The sequence below is a fragment of the Eptesicus fuscus genome, chromosome 11, assembly GCF_027574615.1.
Source record: "Eptesicus fuscus isolate TK198812 chromosome 11, DD_ASM_mEF_20220401, whole genome shotgun sequence".
Lineage (NCBI taxonomy): Eukaryota > Metazoa > Chordata > Mammalia > Chiroptera > Vespertilionidae > Eptesicus > Eptesicus fuscus.
In genome coordinates, this window is record NC_072483.1 from 65,095,738 (window position 1) to 65,116,262 (window position 20,525).

General features: G+C 40.5%; 1 protein-coding gene across 1 annotated transcript in view; it reads left to right on the forward strand.

Moving 5' to 3' along the window:
* DNER (delta/notch like EGF repeat containing) overlaps nucleotides 1-20,525 on the forward strand; it is a 231,884-nt gene that overhangs the window by 135,472 nt on the left and 75,887 nt on the right. Inside the window, exon 6 of the mRNA XM_028151173.2 lies at nucleotides 17,368-17,521. Coding sequence (XP_028006974.2) covers nucleotides 17,368-17,521 — 154 coding nt within the window. The remainder of the gene's footprint in view (nucleotides 1-17,367; nucleotides 17,522-20,525) is intronic.

Genomic DNA, 20,525 nt, shown 5'->3' on the forward strand with positions numbered 1-20,525 from the left:
CATAATAAATGACATGCCAGGGGAGTATCTGAACCACATGACCAGCGATATGCTAGGGGAAAAGTGACCCTGGGGCAAAGTCCTTGTTTTCCCAGTTTTGCCTGTTGCTAGGCACCCAGGCTTTCTACCCTGGTGACCTTCTGTACCTGGCCCATTTCCTTGTTCTGCTCATGTCTGTCTAACTGCCTACCACAGAAGCATTTTGTAAAGAACTTTACAAATTATAGGTGGCACGTGTGATATACAAACCAATGGAAATGGCTTCTTTGCCTCCATCAAGAGCCACCTTCCGATGGCCCTGTTGCCCTTGGCATTCCAGCCCTGTTGTCTTTGGAAGTGTTTCCACTCATCATCTTTTGAACTACCCAAGAATGCTTCTGGCCTGCGTAACTGATCTTAACCTACTTTAGTGGAAATCATTTGGGGCTAGACTCATGTTTAATTTCCTTCTCAGAGTTCTAATTTTAAAAGACAATTGTTGGGAGAAAGTTGATACTTGAATTTCTAAATCAAACTCAATAGCATATTGTCTATATGCTAACATTTTTGTTGTTGTTGTTGTTTTGCTTTTAAAATCTTTCCTGTGACAAGAGTTGGGGCTGTTGGCCACAGAAATGGGCAATTAGGCCCAGCTGGTTTGGCTCAGGAGGTCATGGTTCGATTCCCAGTCAGGGCACTTGCCTAGGTTGTGGGCTTGATCCCCAGTGGAGCTCATTCAGGAGGCAGCTAGTGGATCAGTGATTCTCTCTCATCATTGATGTTTCTATATTTCTTTCCCTTTCCCTTCCTCTCTGAAAGCAATAAAATATATTTAAAAAACCACAAAAGAAATGGGCAATCAACTGCCTTGTCTTCTTACCCATTGTTTTGAAGCATTTCTCAGCTAAATGTATTTTTAATTTTGTAGTTAAATAAAATTGTTGACAAATATCAATTGTAGCCAGTACTCATGAATATATAATTGTTCTCCAAGAAGGATACTAATAAAAGGGTCTTCTAAAAAATGGCAAAACCATAGTTATCAACCAGCAGTAGTACTAGGAGATAATTTTTAAAAAATATATATTTTATTGATTTTTTACAGAGAGGAAGGGAGAGGGATAGAGAATTAGAAACATTGATGAGAGAGAAACATCGATCAGCTGCCTCCTGCACACTCCCTACTGGGGATGTGCCCGCAACCAAGGTACATGCCCTTGACTGGAATCGAACCTGGGACCCTTGAGTCTGCAGGCCGACGCTCTATCCACTGAGCCAAACCAGTTAGGGCGAGATAATTTTTTAAAAATGTTTTATTTTGAAGGTCTTTATTTATGAACTAAAAAATATTTTAAAAATATTTTGAAAAAATAAAAGTAACTTGACATTGGTACAATTAAGTTGCCCATCCTTTTGGACAGAAGGCAGTAGGTTGGGGGTTGCCTACTTGGTGTAAGATTCAAGGATATTCAGGGAGGTTCCTTCATCCCAAATTTCCTTGACACATCCACATGGCAGGATGCCTGCAATCCTGCTATTTGAGCTCCATTCCTATGTAATTACAGCATGATTTCCTATTTAAATGCAAATGGCCCTAAAATGGTATCCCATTAAGGTGTTATCTGTCATTAAGACTAGAATAACTTAGTTCAGTCAGGGGTTGATTTCAGTAGGAAAGAGAATAGTAGATAATTCTAGAAGGCAGGTGCCTCCTGGAGGTGTTGTGTATGAGAACAGGGACCAAGGTTGGGAGAGGTGAGATTTATCAAATTTGGCAGCAAATCTGAGCCTTGGTTTGGTTTTCATGTCTCCCTCGTTTAGCAACAGGGGAGGCAGGTGGCATTTGAGCCATTCTCAGACAGCTGTTGTGCCAAATAAACAAAACTACTTTTATTTTAGTGGAGCCTGAGAAGCTCTAGGAGAAGTGTTCATCTGGCAACAGAATGACCTTGAGCCCATTTCATAGCGGAAGCCCATTTATGCAGCCCTCAGAGAAAACAGGAATTTGGGCCAGCTCATAGGAGCTTTATTTCCTTCCAACATGTGCATCTAAAAATTATAATTGCAAAAAATTATGTATTCAAGATTGGTTTTGCACCCAGGACTGCTGTGCATGGCAGCCACACTACTAGGTGTATCAGCCTTTGTTAGTACCTGAGCACATGAAAGAGGAAGCGAGATTAACGTTTTTTCCCTAGCACTTAGATAGATCTGTGCTGGCTCAAGGACTTCCACACCCCACAGCCCTGTGACATGGACATTTTCATTATCCCATCTAATGATGAGGATACCGAGCTCTAGGGAATTCAACATGCCTTTCCTTTCATTCCAAATAAAGAAATTGTAAAAGAAAAACTCAGTTTTCCACCTTTCTATGTAGGGAAAACCCAGTTCTTCCTTACTGTGTGTTTCTTTCTCCTGTGGGTTTCTTTGCCTTTGCAGGGAGCACTTCACTTCTGACACTTGTGGTCATCAAATATGTAGAGGTTTTCCCCACACCAACCAGCAATTCTCAGACACCTGCTGGCTTTCCAACAATTTAACAAAATTCTAACTGTATCTACCTAGAGAAAGCATGAAATCCCACAGGTTAAGGGCTCTGTCCCACATGACTGCCCCTACCCCTTCAGATGATAGTTGCAAGCCCAGGCTATCTGTCATCCGAGCTTCTGATTGACAGGCTATAGATTGGAGGTTCCCATGACCTCTCCTTGGGTTTAATTAATGTGTTAGAGGAGCTCACAGAACTCAGTGACACACTTCTTACATTCACCCGTTTATTAAAGAACTAGAGGCCCAGTGCATGAAATTTGTGTACTTGCCAGGGGTGGGGTGTCACTAAGCCCAGCCTGCACCCTCTCCAATATAGGACATCCCTTTCACAATCCAGGACTGCTGGCTCCCAACCGCTTGCCTGCCTGCCAGCCTGATCACCCACTAACCACTCCCCTGCCAGCCTGATTGATGCCTAACTGTTCCCCTGCTGGCCCAATTGCTCCCAACTGCCCTCCCCTGCCAGCCTGGTCACCCCTAACTTCCCTCCCCTGCTGGCCTGATTGCCCACAACTACCCTCCCCTGCTGGCCACCTTTGAGCATATGGTGGTGGCCATCTTTTACAAGGGCGTGAGGGTCAATTTGCATATTACCTCTTTATTATATAGGATATGATAAAGGATAGAGATGAAAAGCCAAATGAGGAAATTTGTATGCAGATTTCCTCTATTATTCAGAGTTAGAGGACCGAATTATCACCCAAAAGAAATTGTTTCATGTGAATATTATAGATTAATAAAAAGTTTGAAAGCAAGCAAGATTCGCCTTGTCTGTGAACTTACCTTTTGCCACCCCTGAGTTAGATATTTGTATGAATTTAGTCTGGAAATTATAATGATTCTTTTCTAAATCTCTTGTAGAAACACATTTATTAGCTATAACCTGCCATTTGTTCAATATTAAAATGATGAAAGCAACAAACATTTATTGAGATAAGATTTAATTAAAATCAATGATAGGACCTTCCCTCCTCTGCTGGTGTTATTTCCATTTGTGTGAGTATAAATTCAATAAAGTAAGAAATGCATTGATCAGAGCAGGGACTCTATAATATAAATAAAAATCTTTATAGTAAAATAAAGATATAATTTTTCCCCTCCTCCAAATGCTGAAGAAATGTCTTTAATCAAAGTCCATAGTACCAGGGATTGTATAATCAAACAAAACAAACCTCTTGGAATTTAGGCTGTGATACCAATATTCTAGATTTATGAGTATATTCTCATTTCAGTATGAAAACAAGGGGTTGAATAATTGCATTCACTCTCCATAAGGAAGGCTGAATTGATCCCTTATATCAATTCTCTATGTTTTACTTTTTTGTTTATTTACAATCTCTCTCTTTGGATTGGACTTGAGACTATTCAGAAGGATATGTAAACTATAAAATGATCTATTTAGAGAAAAATAGATGTGAAAACTAAGGCAAAAGAGAAATACAGATCCATTAGGAAAGTAAATCTAGGTTCAAGTTATGAATGTCCAGAGGAATATCTGAATACCAGCTGAAGACGGGAATCCTGTGGGATAAATGTTGTCGAATATCTGTTGTATCATTTTAGATCTTTCAACAGTTAAATTTTTAAGATCACAACATAAATAATAGAATCTTTCAGTTATAGCACATCTTCTTTTATTTTTTGCCTATTATTGAAGTGAGGTTGAATAGCAAATAAAGTTATAAATAATATAAACTACTTGTCCAAAGTCAGGGAGGTAGAAGAACCATGAATAGAATTTGAGCCAGCAATGCAGGGTTTCCTCTTACCATCTACACCAAGCATGTCAAATTCAAAGGCTAACATGGGCCAAATAAGCAAGGTTTAAGTTTATGTGGGCACAAAAAAACAAAAGCTTCAATTTTCATAGAAATGTAGGTTTATTTCGAGAGACATGCTGAATACAAAGGGCTGAAGTAAATGAGTAACCATTAACATAAAATAATAGAACATTTTAATAGAAATTAATATTTTTCTTGAACATTAATGTACCAAACACTGAATAACTTTACACATTAATAAGCATAATGCAAATAAACCTATTTTTCTTGTTCTCTGAAAGCAAAATATTTCCTGTAGTGCACACCAAACAAGTCAGTCCAAGACTAATGATGTGGCAATCGGCTGCTAAAATATTCACTGCTAGTATTGGTGGAGAGAAATGGTGTGCCTGCACATAAGGTGTGTAGGGGAAATGAATGCAACACAATTATAATAATCAGCCATTAGTGAATGTTGTAGTTTGTTATTAATAATTATATATAACAGGATATTGTAAAAATTAAGTTACAAAATTTTTATTAAAACGTTTCTTACATACTGTTAAATTGGCTGGGCTGCAAAAATATTCGTTGTGGGCCACATGTGGCCCGCGGGCCGAGAGTTTGACATGCTTGGTCTGTGGTTCATGGTTGTCTGTGGTTCACTTTTGATATAGTGCGTGTGTGTGTGTACAGGTAGAGTCCTGAAATCAAATGATCTGTGCTCAACTTTCAACTCTTCAGTTAATTAGCTGGCCCAACTTGGTTAATGTACTCACACTCTCTGTATCTAAGTTTCCTCAAATATGAAGTTGGAATAACAATAGCAATGAGGATAACTGCATTTTGCAAAGCCCTTAGAATGGGGCCTGGCATTTACTGAATGCTCAATAAATTGTTCACGATGAAGATGATAGTGATGAGGACAATAACAGACTTATTTCTCTAACTAGTTTGTTGTTTCCTAGAGCACATGAACTATAGCTCTTTGCCTCTGTATGTACAATGCCAACCTGCTCACACAGCCATTATTCAATGAATATTGTTTGTCCTCCAGGATAATCAGTTGAATATAGTAAGCATCAAATAAGTATTTGTGGAGTTCGGAAAACAACATTTAAGGAAGACTTCTCTGAAAATAGTTGGAGGAACAGCTAGAGAAGGACTGGCTGGATTTTACGGGCTAAATTGTATTCCTACAAAATTCATATGCTGAAGTCCTAACCTCTAGTACCTCAGAATGTGACTGTGTATGGAGAGTGGGCCTTTAACCAGGAGATTAAGGGTAAAATGAGGTCATATGGGTGGACTCTTATCCAATATGACTGGTTCCTTCCAAAAAGAAGAGATTAGGATGTAGACATGCACAGAGTGAGCAGACAGCCATCTATAAGTCAGGGTGAGAGGCCGTCAAAGAAACCAACCCTGCCAGCACCTTAATTTTGGAGTCACCAGCCTTGAGAATTGTGAAAAACAACAACAACAATAACAACCACTTTCTGTCATTTAAGCCACTCAGTCTATGGTGCTTTGTGTGGTAGCTTCAGCAGATGAATAGAGTGAGAGTAGGAAAGAAGCCCACCAGCGTTGTTTAGCATTCCAGAGTGGCATGGAATCACTTGAAATAGGATCGTGACACTGGGGATTTGTGGTCCACATGGGACTGAAACTCAGATCCATTAAACCTAGGAGTTCAAGAGACCTTTGGATATCAACCCCTTCAAATCCCTATTCGGTGCAGGAATGCTCCCCTCATCTCCTTTCTCAGAATGTTATTTGAGCTCTGCTTCTCATACTTTGTAACTAAATTCTTAATATCGTAAATTATAAGAATGTCTTTACAATGAGACCAAATCTGCTTCCCTCTGCCTCTGTATGACCTTGAGCAAGCTATCGAAATTCTCTGATCTATCGGCAGTGAAAGAGAAAAATAATACTGACTTTGCAAGACTGTTGGGAGGATTAAGTGAATCCTTGTGTGGTGCTTGGCATATGGTGGGGCTTTCTTCAATAAATGATGGTTTTGTACCCTGCCCTGTCCCCATTGGATTTCTACTTGTAGAGAAAGTTACCTCTGGTTGTCCATCTCGGCTTTACATGTAAAAATGTAATTCAGAATGAGTTTTCTACCTGAGGTCACCTGAGGAAGATGTTGGGAAGGATCTCTATTCTTCAATGAGTCCTTCTCATCAATAACTTATGCATCAAAATGCCCATTTTATTAAAGCCTTTTTCTTACCATTTTCTTTTGGTATAATAATGGAATTTTAAAATAAGAAAGTAGAATGATATGTCATCTACTTGTGGGATCAGGCTATTTTCAGGGAAATTCAATAAAAGATGAGTTTGCAGTGACATTCATTTTTTCAAAGTTGAAACTAGACTTTTGTGAATGGATTGGAATGTTGCAGCAAACACAGATGGCCGTGAGTTGAAGATGGAGGCTGACTGCATGGAAATCTCATGCCTAATTATGGCCACTCTCCTAGTGCTGAGAACACATAAGTTGGCAGAATGTGGTTGGAAATGGCGTTAGAACATCTCCATTTTCCCCATGCATACATCCAATTTTTAGGAAGAAAGGCCTTTACAACTTTTCTTGAAAGACAGTTACTTTTTTCTCCCCTGAGTAACAAAGTGAACTTCAATGTCCTTTGAAAGTAAAGAGTGTGACTGTCATTCATTATTGTTTCTATTATTGAGAATTTAACATTTAAGCCAGATAAATGAATTCTACGAATTCATGAATGTCAAGTCTTGAATTTAATGTTTAGATGATCTGCATATTTCTAAGCCTTTAAAAAAATAAAGCTGCTACATTTGCAATTAATGAACCCAAATAGAAGAGTAATGGTATGTCTAATGTCTAATGGGAAAATAAGATTATAAGCAATGAAAGTATGTTGTTTAAATTACCTGTGTAATGAATAGAAAAAGACCCAGTTAATAGGCAAGAATGTGAAAAAATGTAATTCATACCCAGTTTCCTTTGAGATGGCTCACTGTGTCCCAACAAGAGGTAACAATTTTCCTTTGTGGCTAGAGTCCAGGTGTGGCTGTGTGGCCCGGGCTCAGGGAAAGACTTTCATAAGCACTTTCACATCATAAATAGAATTTTCATATAATGTCTTAAATTTTGCATCTAATTCTTTTTGTTTCTTGAAATACGTAATCTGGGTTTAGCAAAAGGCTTAAAAGAGCACCCTAGATTGATTTGATCCTTTAGTTATAGCTCACCTACGTGGAATCAAATGAAAGAGTATGCTATGCTTACTGCTTTTTATATAGATTTTAGTGTTCATCAACTTGGTAATTTCAGACCTGAATGACTACCCAGTCTGGTTCCCATGTCTGGTCTAGGAGTTGTAGTAATAGGTCCCTGGCCGAGGACACTGGGACGATGCATCTGTGGCCTCTGTCTCCACTAGTTCAGGATCAATGCATTTGGGGTGATGGGACAACTGGGGCTACAATGTGACTGATGCTGCATTGTTACATGAGTTGGTCGGGTCTCACTGCCTTCCTTTCCCAAACTCTGCATAGAACAATACAAGCTCTGGGTGAAGGGGGCCACAGAAAGTCCTCACTTGGGACACTTTCTTCCTGGACAATTTCACCTGGAGCTCATCCATTAACGGGGAGCAAAAACATTCCAGAGCTTTCCAAAGTTAGGAAACAGACTCTACTTCTTGTCCTTGCCAGTGCCTGGAGAGCTAGTTTTGAGATGTCTTCTGCACTTTTACCCATAGGCTCTGTAAGCAGGAATTGCTGTCCCCATCGAGGTCTGCACTGGCTGTGCCTTGCTTGTGACCCCGGCACGCTGGGGAAGCTGAGAGGCAGCCAAGCCTTCCCTTGCGTAGGAATGGCTGAGTCTTCTCTTCAAGAAGATTCAGTTGTTCGGAGGGAAATGTGCTCAGTTATGTGACTCGTGTTGCCCACAGGAGCAAACTCATAGGTCCCTTAGGACGAGCAACACTTTTCCTGGCACGTAGATATGAAATACATTTCTGGGGTGGGACTTCACATATGGGGACGGGGCAATGTGCACACAATGTTCTCTGCAACATCTCTGTGGTAAATGCACTTGCAGATTCCGTAGGGAGGCGCTGGACACAGGACACTGAAGTGGAATTCTAATGCTTCCAAGTTTTATCTTTCTTTTCGTGGGACTTAGCCAGATTCTTAAAATAAAAGCAACACATTATTTTATTATAGAAAAATTTAAACATATATAAAATTAATTTGGCAAACCACCATGCCTGCACCACTTAGTTTCAACAATTATCAACTCATTAGCCAGAGTTTTGACCTTGCAGATGTTCAGACATTTAATTATGAATAGCCCAGATGTTGTTTGGAACCAGAGTGGCCCATAATGGAAATGGAAATTGGCCTACAAATTCTGTTAGCCAGGAGTGGTTTAAAGAAAAATTTCCCCCATTTTCAGAGGTTTAGGGGCTCATTAGTCACCTTTTTGCTTGGGATTGTCCTCCTAATCCTTGTTCAAGTATCTCTTTTAAATTAACATGTAGTTGAAGACTGTATAAGGGCTATGATACTTTCTTAACAAAACACAAGATCTTTAGAGATAGAAAGGGAGTCGGAGAAGAGGATGCTGTACCTGCACAGGACCCTCCTGCAAGTCTACCTGTAGGCATCCTATTAAAGAGACGGCCTCATTCAACAAACATGCAAATATCTATTATGCATGAGTAACTAAAGTCCCAGATGTGAAGGACCTCCAATTCTGGCGCAGACTCACCCAAAGTTTCCAAATCTGTGCATGAGTGATTAAACTTTCCATCCTCAGGAAGGATATTTTTATTCCATTTTGACACCTTATTTGAATAAATTTGGTATTATTCTTAAAGCTACAGGAAATTTGAATCAGTGAACTCAAAGGACAGTCAATGATGCTGGCAAGGAAGGCAGCCAGACAGCAGGGGGGAGGTAGAAAAATGACTTATAGCCGAAACCGGTTTGGCTCGGTGGATAGAGCGTCAGCCTGCGGACTGAAAGGTCCCAGGTTCGATTCTGGTCAAGGGCATGTACCTTAGTTGCGGGCACATCTCCAGTGGGAGGTGTGCAGGAGGCAGCTGATTGATGTTTCTCTCTCATCGATGTTTCTAACTCTCTATCCTTCTCCCTTCCTCTCTGTAAAAAAAATCAATAAAAATATATTAAAAAAAAAACAACCAAAAGAAAAATGACTTATAAAAGCAGGATCTAAAATACTACAGTTGTGGGGGGTAATTTTAGAGTTAGGGTGAAGGGCACTCCCATGAGCCTTTATGGTATGCAGAGACAATCACAGTGATGATGGGACGGCATGCAGCTGAGAGTGGGAAAGGACTTACAATCAGATGGTAATGGCTTTAAGCCTTGACCTTATACTTGCCTACTGGGACACCTTCAATAATTTATCTGACTTCTCCTGTCAAGTCTGTTCTCAACTCTTAAAACGGATCTGACAATACCCACCTGACAGATGTGGTGAAGATTAATGAGGTAATTGAATGTAAGTAAGCTCTGTGAACAATGAGATTCAGTGTCTGGTCAGCTGGGATTTTATGTTGATGCTGATGTCACAAGGATAGCAGAAAAAGAAAACTGTATTTTCTGTATAGTTTGTTTAAGGGACAAAGCAAAATAAATTCTTATTCTTAAAGATAGAAATAAAGCTCCGCAGAAAACTTATCTCTCTGGGATGATTTGTTTAAAATAATTAGGCTTTTCTAAGAGGTGAAAATTACAGAGAATGAGACAGAAAAGTAAGTTGGGGCCAGATTATCAAGGGCCCTGTGTGCTATGAGGAGTTTAGGTTATTTATTTATACATTTGGCTGTGTATTTTATAGAATATTGGAATAAAAAAATACAAAACCAAAGTTGGCGTCAGAAGATATAAGTTAGAAAGCAGTTTCTGAGTTGGAAAGGGGAAATTTATAGGTCATGGAGCCCTAGGCAGCTGTTAAAGTTGAACCTTGAGCAGCCAAATCAAATAGGAAAAAAGAAAAAAGAAAAAGGACAGTCACATGACCTGCACTGTTCATGAGGACAAAGCATCGGTTCTCATGACTAGCAAATTTTTTTCTGGCTCTGAAATGACTGAATTTTCTTGGATAGAGCTTTATAATAAACTAGTAGCCCTGTGCATGAATCCATGCGCCAGTAGCTCGATGCCACCCTCCAGTAGCTCTCCGTCTGCTGCTCCACCCTCCTGTAGCTCTCCCTCCCCACTGCCCCCCCTCATAGCTTGCTGCCCTGCCCCCTCCTGTAGCTCTCTGCTGCCTGCTTGTAGCTCGCTGCCCCACCCTCCTGCTGATCCGTGATCCCATCGTTACACGGTCAGTCCTTATGCTTCATGGCATAACGACCATTTGCAAATTACATCTTTATTATATAGGACTAGAGGCCCGGTGCATGAAATTCGTGCACGGAGGGGGGTTGTCCCTCAACCCAGCTTGTACCCTCTCCAATCTGGGACCCCTCGAGGGCAGTTGGACATCCCTCTCACAATCCAGGACTGCTGGCTCCCAACTGCTTGCCTGCCTGCCTTCCTGATTGCCCCTAACCACTTCTGCCTGCCAGCCTGATCACCCCCTAACCACTCTGCTTCCAGCCTGTTTGCCCCCAACTTCCCTCCTCTGCCAGCCTGGTCACCCCTAACTGCCCTCTCCTGCAGGGCTGATCACCTCCAACTGCCCTCCCTTGCAGGCTTGGTTCCTCTCAACTGCCCTCCCTTGCAGGCAGGGTGCCTCCCAACTGCCCTCTCCTGCTGGCCATCTTGTGGTGGCCATCTTGTGTCCACATGGGGGCAGGATCTTTGACCACATGGGGGCAGCTATATTGTGTGTTGCAGTGATGATCAATCTGCATATTACTCTTTTATTAGATAGGATAGAGGCCTGGTACAGGGGTGGGGGCCAGCTGGTTTGCCCTGAAGGGCGTCCCGGATCAGGTGGGGGTTCCCTTGGGGTGTGGGGCGGCCTGAGCGAAGGGCCTGTGGTGGTTTGCAGGCCGGCCACTCCCCCTGGCAACCCAAGCAGAGGCCCTGGTATCTGGAATTTATTTTCCTTCTACAATTGAAACTTTGTAGCCTGGAGTGGAGCCAAGCCTGGGGCTCCCTTTGAGGCTGAGGCCGGAAGCCATTTGTGTTGGGGTTATAATTGAAACTTTGTTGCCTTAAGCGGGTGGGCCCGGCCAGGGTGTGCGGAAAGCTTTGCTTCCCCTGTTGCCGGCGGCAACCCTGGCCTGCTCTCTCAAGCTCCATTCTGCCGCCATTTGTTTGAATTTGTTTACCTTTTGTAATTGAAACTTTGTAGCTTGAGTAGAGGCTTAGGCCTGGCAAGGGCAGGCGGAAAACCTTGGCTTCCTCTGTTACCTAGGAAACCTTGCTCTCTGTGGCTGTAGCCATCTTGGTTTGGGTTAATTTGCATACTCACTCTGATGGGATGGTGGGCGTGGCTTGTGGGTGTGTCGGAGGTATGGTCAATTTGCATATTTGTCTATTATTAGATAGGATGGGGCACAAAAAATGTAGGTATATAATTTTCTCATCAATGGCCTCATAGTAAGTGCAATAGTAGGTTTAGTAGGGATGTTTGATAGGACCTTTTGCTATTTAGTTGAGAGCATAAGGTGAAATAGCAAACTCAGTGAAAACAACTCACTTTCAACTCAGTGAGAGAGCAAGAGGGAGCAGAGACCGTGGCACAGGATTCAGTTTTCTAATGGTTGGGTTTACTAGATGTAAAGCAAAATCTGGAAAATGTGGAGGAAGGGTTGAGCTCTATGTAGGTACAATTCTCCAAAAACATCGGTCCTTCCCACTAGACTTAGATTGAGATAAAAGTCAATTTATATTCCCCCCCCATCTCTATCTATTATATCAGTTTACATTTCTTCATAGCACTTGCCCCTATGTGACAGGGTATTATGCATTTCTTTGTTGTTCCTGTAGGATATAAGCTAGAACATGAGCTCCATGAGAACAGAGACTGTCTCCTCTGCCCTTCCCCACATCCCTAATACTCACAGTACTGCTTGGCGTATGGTAGGGTGCAGAAACTGTTTGTGAGTGGGATTAAAGAATAAAAATTGGAATCCAGCTTCTGTTAAATTACCTGGTAAGAGCCAGTTATACTATAATGCTGAATAAATACTTAGAAGATCATCTCAGATGGTAGTGCTAACATAATATAAAAATTGAAGAAGTAAGGTTTTGCTGAATAAATGGATATCAACTTCTGCCATTTATCCCACTGCTGTGGGATTACTTACAGTCAAGATTAGAGTGTTATAAGAATAAAATCAACTATAGTAATGAAACAAGGTCATGTAATGTAAAGCAACATTACTGTGTACAATACAATATTGGGTCTTTTGGGGCACATGAACCATGGTTTCCAACAGTTTATACCAAGCCAGAATCCTTACTGTGGCTTATAAAGCTCTTTAGCAGGGTCTTCAACCTGAACACTAATACATTTGTTCCAGAAAATTCCTTGTTCTGGGGTCTGTCCTGTGCATTCTAGGATATTTAGCAGCATCCTTATCTCTATTCACTAGATGCCTGTAGAAAGCCCCCAGCGTGACAACAAGAAATGTCTCCAGACATCACCAAATATCTGGAGGGTGAGGTGGGCCCCCCATTGAGAAGCACTGCCCTGAGCCGATCTGAGCCTCACCCCAATTACCCTCTTCTCTCATGTCCAACAACTGTCCCTGCCCATTGCTTCATTCAGCCACACTGGCCTTCTGGCTCTTTTTGGCTGGGCCAGGCTCCCTCTTGGTGTCTTTTCAGTGACCCTCCCCTTTACCTAGAATATCTCTCCTGGGACTCCTCCATGGCGCACCCCCTCACCTCTGTCAGGTCTTTGCCCCATTACCACCTTCTCAGCATGCCCTCTACAACCCTCACCACTTCTCTTCCCTGCCCCTACTTTACTTTTCCCCATAGCCCTATCACCTAATTTACTACCTTATTACTTGTTCATTTTGTGTGTGATCAGTCACTCCCAGTGGAACAGACTCCGCATGGGAGAGTCTTGTCCACATTTGTATCTCCAGCTCCTAGAGCAGTGCCTGGTGTATAGTTAAGTGCTCACTTTGTTGAGTGGGTGAATAAATGAATGCAGGGAGGACTAACATTTTTTTTCACCAAGAACTTTTCAAAGTAAGCTTTTTAACCATGGTCTGGACACGTTTCATTAATGTATAAATGGAATGTTTGACTTCAAGCTTTTGAGGAAAATTGAGATTCTGCATTGGGTTTTTAAATTAATCTCTGAGAGTCACTTTTCATTTTACTTGAGATAGACTTTTACATATGAATATACAATAATTTTGCAAGGAAGTACAGTTCTGTAATTTTGCTAAGCTACTAATTTGAAGTAAGTTCGTTTTGTCTCTTGTGCTGGTTAAGTTAATCAGACCTAGATCAGCAAAGCCATTATCATCAGTGTGTTAAATATCTCCAGGTTGGTAGGACAGTTTATAACTTTCAGTGATCAAATAGTTCTCCACAACAAATATGCTAAAAACATACTTTCCTAATGTATATTCATGGCTTCTTATAAGTCAACAGTCTAGGAACTATAAAAAGAAGCCTTTTAATATTTATGGGAAAGCTCCTTATTGTTAGAAAATAGGCTAGGAAGAAGTTTAACTTTATGAATGACATGATGCAAAATACACAAAGTTTTAACTAAAATTTTATGGTCAAGGGTCTGTAAACATTTTTTTCATCTTTCTCATTTGATTAAAAGTTTTAATAATTAATTCAGCCTACAGCAATTGTTTCAGCAGTCTCTTAAAATTTTTCAAAGGTTCTTGCTTAAAACAAAGTAAAACAAAATGTATGGCTCTTGTTTTAGCTTTAAATTCAATCAAAACAAAATCAAAGATATTTGATTTATGACTTTTAGTAATTTACTTTCACAAGCAACATAGTTTACATGGAATTCACCAGATAAATTATATGTAAAATGTAACCCCCAAATAACCAAATAAATTTATCTGCAATATGGAACATCTGACTACAAACCAAGTAAATCTTATAGGACAGCTGCCAAAAATAATGACCCAGCATCTTAATAATAGTAATTGATTAAGATGCTGAGACCCACTTTGGAATTGCATGCACTGGGCATGCCCGTGTTTACATATCAAAGGTGGTCACAAATCTCCAGATATACAAAGGATTCCAGACACGTCCCCTGCAAATAGCAATGATATATACTCTGTTGTACATGTGCATAAGGACAAGGTTTTCCTTGGAAGACAGTCCTAGAAAAGCAGTTTCCTATTTAAAAGTTGGCCTTTCTAATAGTCCTTGATGTAGCTTCTCCCAGCTACATCACAAAGTCCATGCAAATGCACACAAAAGGAAAACACTCAGGATTTCATGAAAAACCAGACAGGAAGCCAACTGTTGCTGGAATGCAGAGGGAATCTCCACTGGCCACAAGGAGGTGTGAGAGATGACAGAAATAGGAGGCAGAACATTTGGCTCTAACATAAGAAGAAACAGCCATTGCTTTTATTCCAATTGCTCAGATTTCTAAGATATAATTGAAGACTATAGTCTTAAACTAAAGGAGACTTGACTATGCAGATTGCAAGTATTTGGCATATTCCTTCAACTAAAACACATTCAATTAACAAAAGAAACACACCTGTATAAAATCCGGCAGTTTGGGGCGAGCTAAATGTCACGTTTGACTGGCCTCTTGGTTGGCTGCTCAGGTCAATGGTGCATCCACTCCTGGTTTAGTCACGGGGGTAAAATGTGATCTCACCGTGCAGGGGACAGTTTTTCATAGAAAAGGAACCTTTGGAGACAGGACAAGGTAGGTGGGGGGCTTTAGCAGTATGGCTGCAATAGAATGATGAAGTCATAAAGTGATTCTGCATAATGACCACTGTGGGTGTTCCTTCCAGGAGTGCAGGTTTGAGTCACTACATGGAAATGTAAACATTCAACTCCCATATATGTAGGTTAAAGAGAAGAAAGATAATTTTTAAATTATGAAGCTATCTAAAAATCATCTGATTTTTAAAATATAAGCTAAAATAGCATTTAATAAAATTTAATAATCATTCCAGCATTCTACTTAGTGGTAAATTCTACAAACCTCACTTTGAAATAAGAATTATTCCGGAAGAGCCACCAATGTAACCACAAGGACTGGAGAAGAGAAAGGGATGTGATCATTATTTGCAATTGGTATGCACTTTGGGGTGGGAGTGGAGTTGTTTTATCTAGAAAACATAAGTCCACTAAAACTCTCTGACCTATAATGAGAGCTCAGGGTGATGTCTGGTAACATAACTCTAGTATTTTCCATGTTATTAATAACCACTATCTGGTATGATGGGTATTACAAGGAAGGGATGAGAAAATATCTCATTAACAAGAGCCACAAAGAAGTCTAAACATACAGCAATAGATTTATCAAGAAATGGACAAGAACTCTAAAACTTGATTGAGAGACAAAAAAACATGAAAGGATGGACAAGGCTGCTTTCTCTTTCAGGAGGAAGGAAGGCATTCTGTTGTGCTTGGGTGGGAAGTACTGGGTAGGGATCCTGGGTGAACATACCTGGACAAGAGCGCAGAGTCTCCAAGGTTAAGGGCAGGATGCTGGGGACCTGGAGACAGAGGGTGGGCCCAGGAGGGCCTGTGGGCAGGGCTGTGGAACAGAGATTTGAATACCTGCCTGATGTGTGGGGCTTGGGAGAGCTGGAAAGGTGCTTTTGTCTGTTTTATTCTGATTTTTTTCAGCAGAAGATTTGCTTATGCAACTCTCCTGTGCTTCTTTTCCTCCCCTCTTCCTGAAAATCTGCAGGAACCATCTGCATTGCTCACACAGGCTTTGGAACCAGAGTTACATTTCGACTTGCACCCGCCTGAGGGTGGAAAGAAGGAGAGAGAAGGAAGGCTCTATTTTATTTGGGTTTTACACCTGTCTCAGAAATGAACCTTCTCATTGGATTCAGTCCTCTGGGTCTGAGTTACAGTCTTTTACTAAGACCGTGGTCGGCAAACTGCGGCTCACGGGCCACATGTGGCTCTTTGGCCCCTTGAGTGTGGCTCTTCCACAAAATACCACGGCCTGGGCGAGTCTATTTTGAAGAAGTGGCGTTAGAAGATGTTTAAGTTTAAAAAATTTGGCTCTCAAAAGAAATTTCAGTCGTTGTACTGTTGATATTTGGCTCTGTTGACTAATGAGTTTGCCGACAACTGTACCAAGAGAATGTGAATATCATAAACCCAAAAGGCAACAGGTGACTTGAATTGCAGCCCTTGTATTTTCCCTTGCACTCAGGTCATCTGCCTGGCTATAGATTTAAGCTAATTTACAGGCTGATTCAGTAAATTCCATGCTCTGGAAGGTGGTCTGAGGAGGACATTTGATGATGTTTTGTCACAAGAGCTGTCTATGCTGCAGGATTTTACTTGCTTGGCGTGACATCTAATTTCAGGACTGTAGTAAAATATATCTGCTCTAGCAAAATTGCTATTTTCATGTCAAGTCAACAAAACTGAATTTTTTCCCCTTAAAATAAAGTTATCCTTTCAATTTCTATTTTAGGAAGATTGAAAATGGTTGAAATAAATATGAGTAAAGAATCATAAAAAGAAATGTTTGAAATTAAACTATAGAGAAACATATCATTTCTTTTTTTTAAATATATTTTTATTGATTTCAGAGGAAGGGAGAGGGAGAGAGAGAAACATCAATGATGAGAGAGAATCATTGATTGGCTGCCTCCTGCACGCCTCTGACTGGGGATCAAGCCCACACCCTGAGCATGTGCCTTGACCCAGAATTGAACTGTAACCTCCTGGTTCATAGGTCAATACTCAATTATTGAGCCACACCAGCCAGGCCATTACCATCCCTTTTAAAGCTATGATTTTAATCAGATCATGATATAAGTGATATGAGTGAAAATACTCATTGTTGGTATAATTATAAAAAGAAATGATGCTTTTAACTTTGAGTTTCACAGCCAGAGCCTACACTTTAGAGGACTCCAGTAACATACACTGTACATTTGTGTTTTAGGCGACTTTTTCCTGTGACTGTGATGAGCAATATGTGGGGACTTTCTGTGAAGAATTTGATGCCTGCCAGAGGACACCCTGCCAGAACAATGCGAGCTGTGTCGACGCAAAGGAAAAGCAAGATGGGAGCAATTTCACCTGCGTCTGCCTTGCTGGTATGGTTTCCGGAGCTCACCATTATTATATATCACTCTGTAGAACATACACTTATTTATTAATAGTGGTTAAATAGTACTTTGTCCGGCTGTTGGACAAGGGGACTTCAAGGTCCCATTTGATTCTATCAGTCTGTGCTTTATATAACCGGGGAATAGGAGAAGGAAGTTCCCATGGGGATAAACATTTACCTCTTGGCTGGCTTTCTGACATTTCCATAGTAGCGTTCCACCATTTTTGTTTTGGGCTAAGGATATTCTTGATCAACTAGAGGCCTGGATGTTTCAAAAACAATTCTGCAAAATAGGCACTGAGTGTGGGTTGGTGTTGTGCTGGTTAATTATGCTAAAAAATTAAGAAAACTCCAGCATCAACTACCCAGGTTATGTAAAGCCACCTAATCTTTCTGCTTATGTTAATTTCCTTTTGTTCATGTACATTCATTAGACTAAATTCTTGGTACACTCTTCTCCACAATGAGGCAAGGGATTCCTTAATTAGTACAAGGGATTCATGGATACTACATGAGACTTTCAAATCCTTGGAGCACAATGAGTGATTCTTAGGAGATCGTGGTAGACAATGTGCCCCCAGACTTCTGTGCTCTGCCAATCATCTTAACTGACTTTCAGCTTAGCCGACTGATTCTAGACCTTCAAGGAGCAAGAATGGCATTTACCAGTGAACATGTTGATACAACTCTTTCGATGCAGTTTAAAAGCAAGCACCAAATTACTCCTTTTTTTAAATTTATTATCAAATAATGTGACATCATCCTTCAAAACTGACATCATCTTTCCTCTTCTATCTCATTCTGTTGCCAACTTCTGCTACTGTGGGGATTCAGGCTGAGGTAGGGGCTAGGGTAAAGAGAGGGGTGGAGTGAAATGGGCCTTGGGAGATTAAATGCTCATTGTAAGCAACAAGACCTATCAATGGAGAAGTTTATGAATGAAAAAGTGAAAGCCCTTTACTTATCTATTAACACAAACTTTATCATCTCATAGGGGTAGGATAATAATTTGGTATATTCTTTCCAGAGCTGTGTGTGTGTGTGTGTGTGTGTGTGTGTGTGTGTCTATTTCCTTTGCAGATTGTATGAGTATTTTTCTATATGTATTTAACAAGTGATTACAGTATACACATTGTTCTATAAGTTGCTTTTTTTCTGGTAGATCACAGCTATCCTTCCGTATTAGTACATATGGAACCATGTCATTTATTTTAACCATTTTGTAGTGTGTTTCCTAACTTTGTATCTCCAGGGTGGAGGCCCCTTTAAACCATTTATTTAACAGACTATTGACCTCTCCCACATAGCTCCTGTTCTTCCTCATGCTCTAGAACCAATCCTAATCAGAGGTAGAAGATTTTTAGGAAATGTTACCCTGGGACCTGAACTCTCTCCGCTCATCATCGACTGACTCATTCCTGCAATTCTCTTAAGCAGGTTTCTACTTTGTCAGTTTCTATATCCTGTAGAAACAACCTCTCCTCCACTTCCTAACTCTACCTCTCAATAAGCTTTTCACTGCAACACACACACACACACACACACACACACACACACACACACACACACACGTAATGTTCACTGAGTGTTTAACTCATGGCAGGGCTGTGCTAAGTACTTTCTTAGGGTATTTGTAGAACAATCTCTGTGTTAAAAGCCTTAATTAAACCAATTTCATAATTGAGAACACTGAGGCACAGGGAATTTTGTAACTTGGCCAAGAATATTAGTCAGGACAATACTGGACTGTGCTGCATTAACACACCAATCCCCACATCTCGGTGGCTTCTAAGAAAAGGTTAATTTCTGCTGTGTCATAGTCTGATGAAGGCACTTGCCTCTAGGTGGTCACTCAGGGATCTGGAGGGTCTCCTGTGATATTCTGAGCGCAGTGCCTAGAGGTGTCTTTTATCACTTCCACCACATGTCATTAGCCAGAATTTGGTCACTTATTCCCTAGAGCTTTGCCTAGGAAGAAGTAAACATTCTCATGATCTCACCAATAACTGCTGGGGCTGGGATTTGAACCCAGGTCTTCCTGCCCACCTCCAAAACCCATGTTTTCAACCATCTTATTATACTCTGAGTACACAGCCACACTGTGTGCTGAGTCCTTTCATGGTACAACTACGCAATTCAAGCCCATGCCTTTCAACTTCCTTATCTCAGACAGGTCTCTTCTTAAGAAATACTGGTATTAGGCAATTTTGTCCCAAAAGGGAACTGGTTGCTCAAAATGAGGAGTTTTATACTAAATTTGGTTCTGAGTGTCCTTGAAAAACTTATTTTCCATAGGAAAAGTACATGTCCTTTGTGGAAGAACTATGTACAGGTTAATTAACATCAACGCATTGATCTCTGATGCTCCAGATATATACATCAGCTCTGCAAGCAGTGGGAAGCATGTTTTCCTTTTGAAAAAATGTATCTTGCTGTGCTCTGATTGTTGCATGTTTGATCATGAGGAATTACCTTGTTTGATGAATGAATGAATTCAAATCAGAGAACAAAAGTCCCCAATAAAGTCTTTTCACAGAGATGTAGCCTTGACTCAGCACTCGTTTCTCTTGAGAGGAGAAAATTTCTTGGCAAGTGAAAATATTATTTTCAGCCAAGAAGCTTCAGCTCCAAATTTGCTAATATTTTGGTATTTTGCTTTAATTTCTACATCAAATGCCAGTACAGATAGAAGTTTTTGAGTCATGGGTAATCTGTGAATGAATATGGTGCATTGGATGTGGAGTTGGTTAAGTAACAAACTGTTATAGTTTTCATTTTTAATACAATTTATTGGAAAGCAGAAAACAGTAAAACATTGATCAATAGTAAAACATTGATTAATGCCATATACATGTACATACAATAGAAAATTAATAATAGAATATGGTCGGTAAAATTTCTATTTTGAGGAGGAAGTTTTTAACAGGTGTAATTGATTTTTTAAAAAACTTTCTTGCAATACTTTCAAAAACAAGGGGATTGTCAACAGC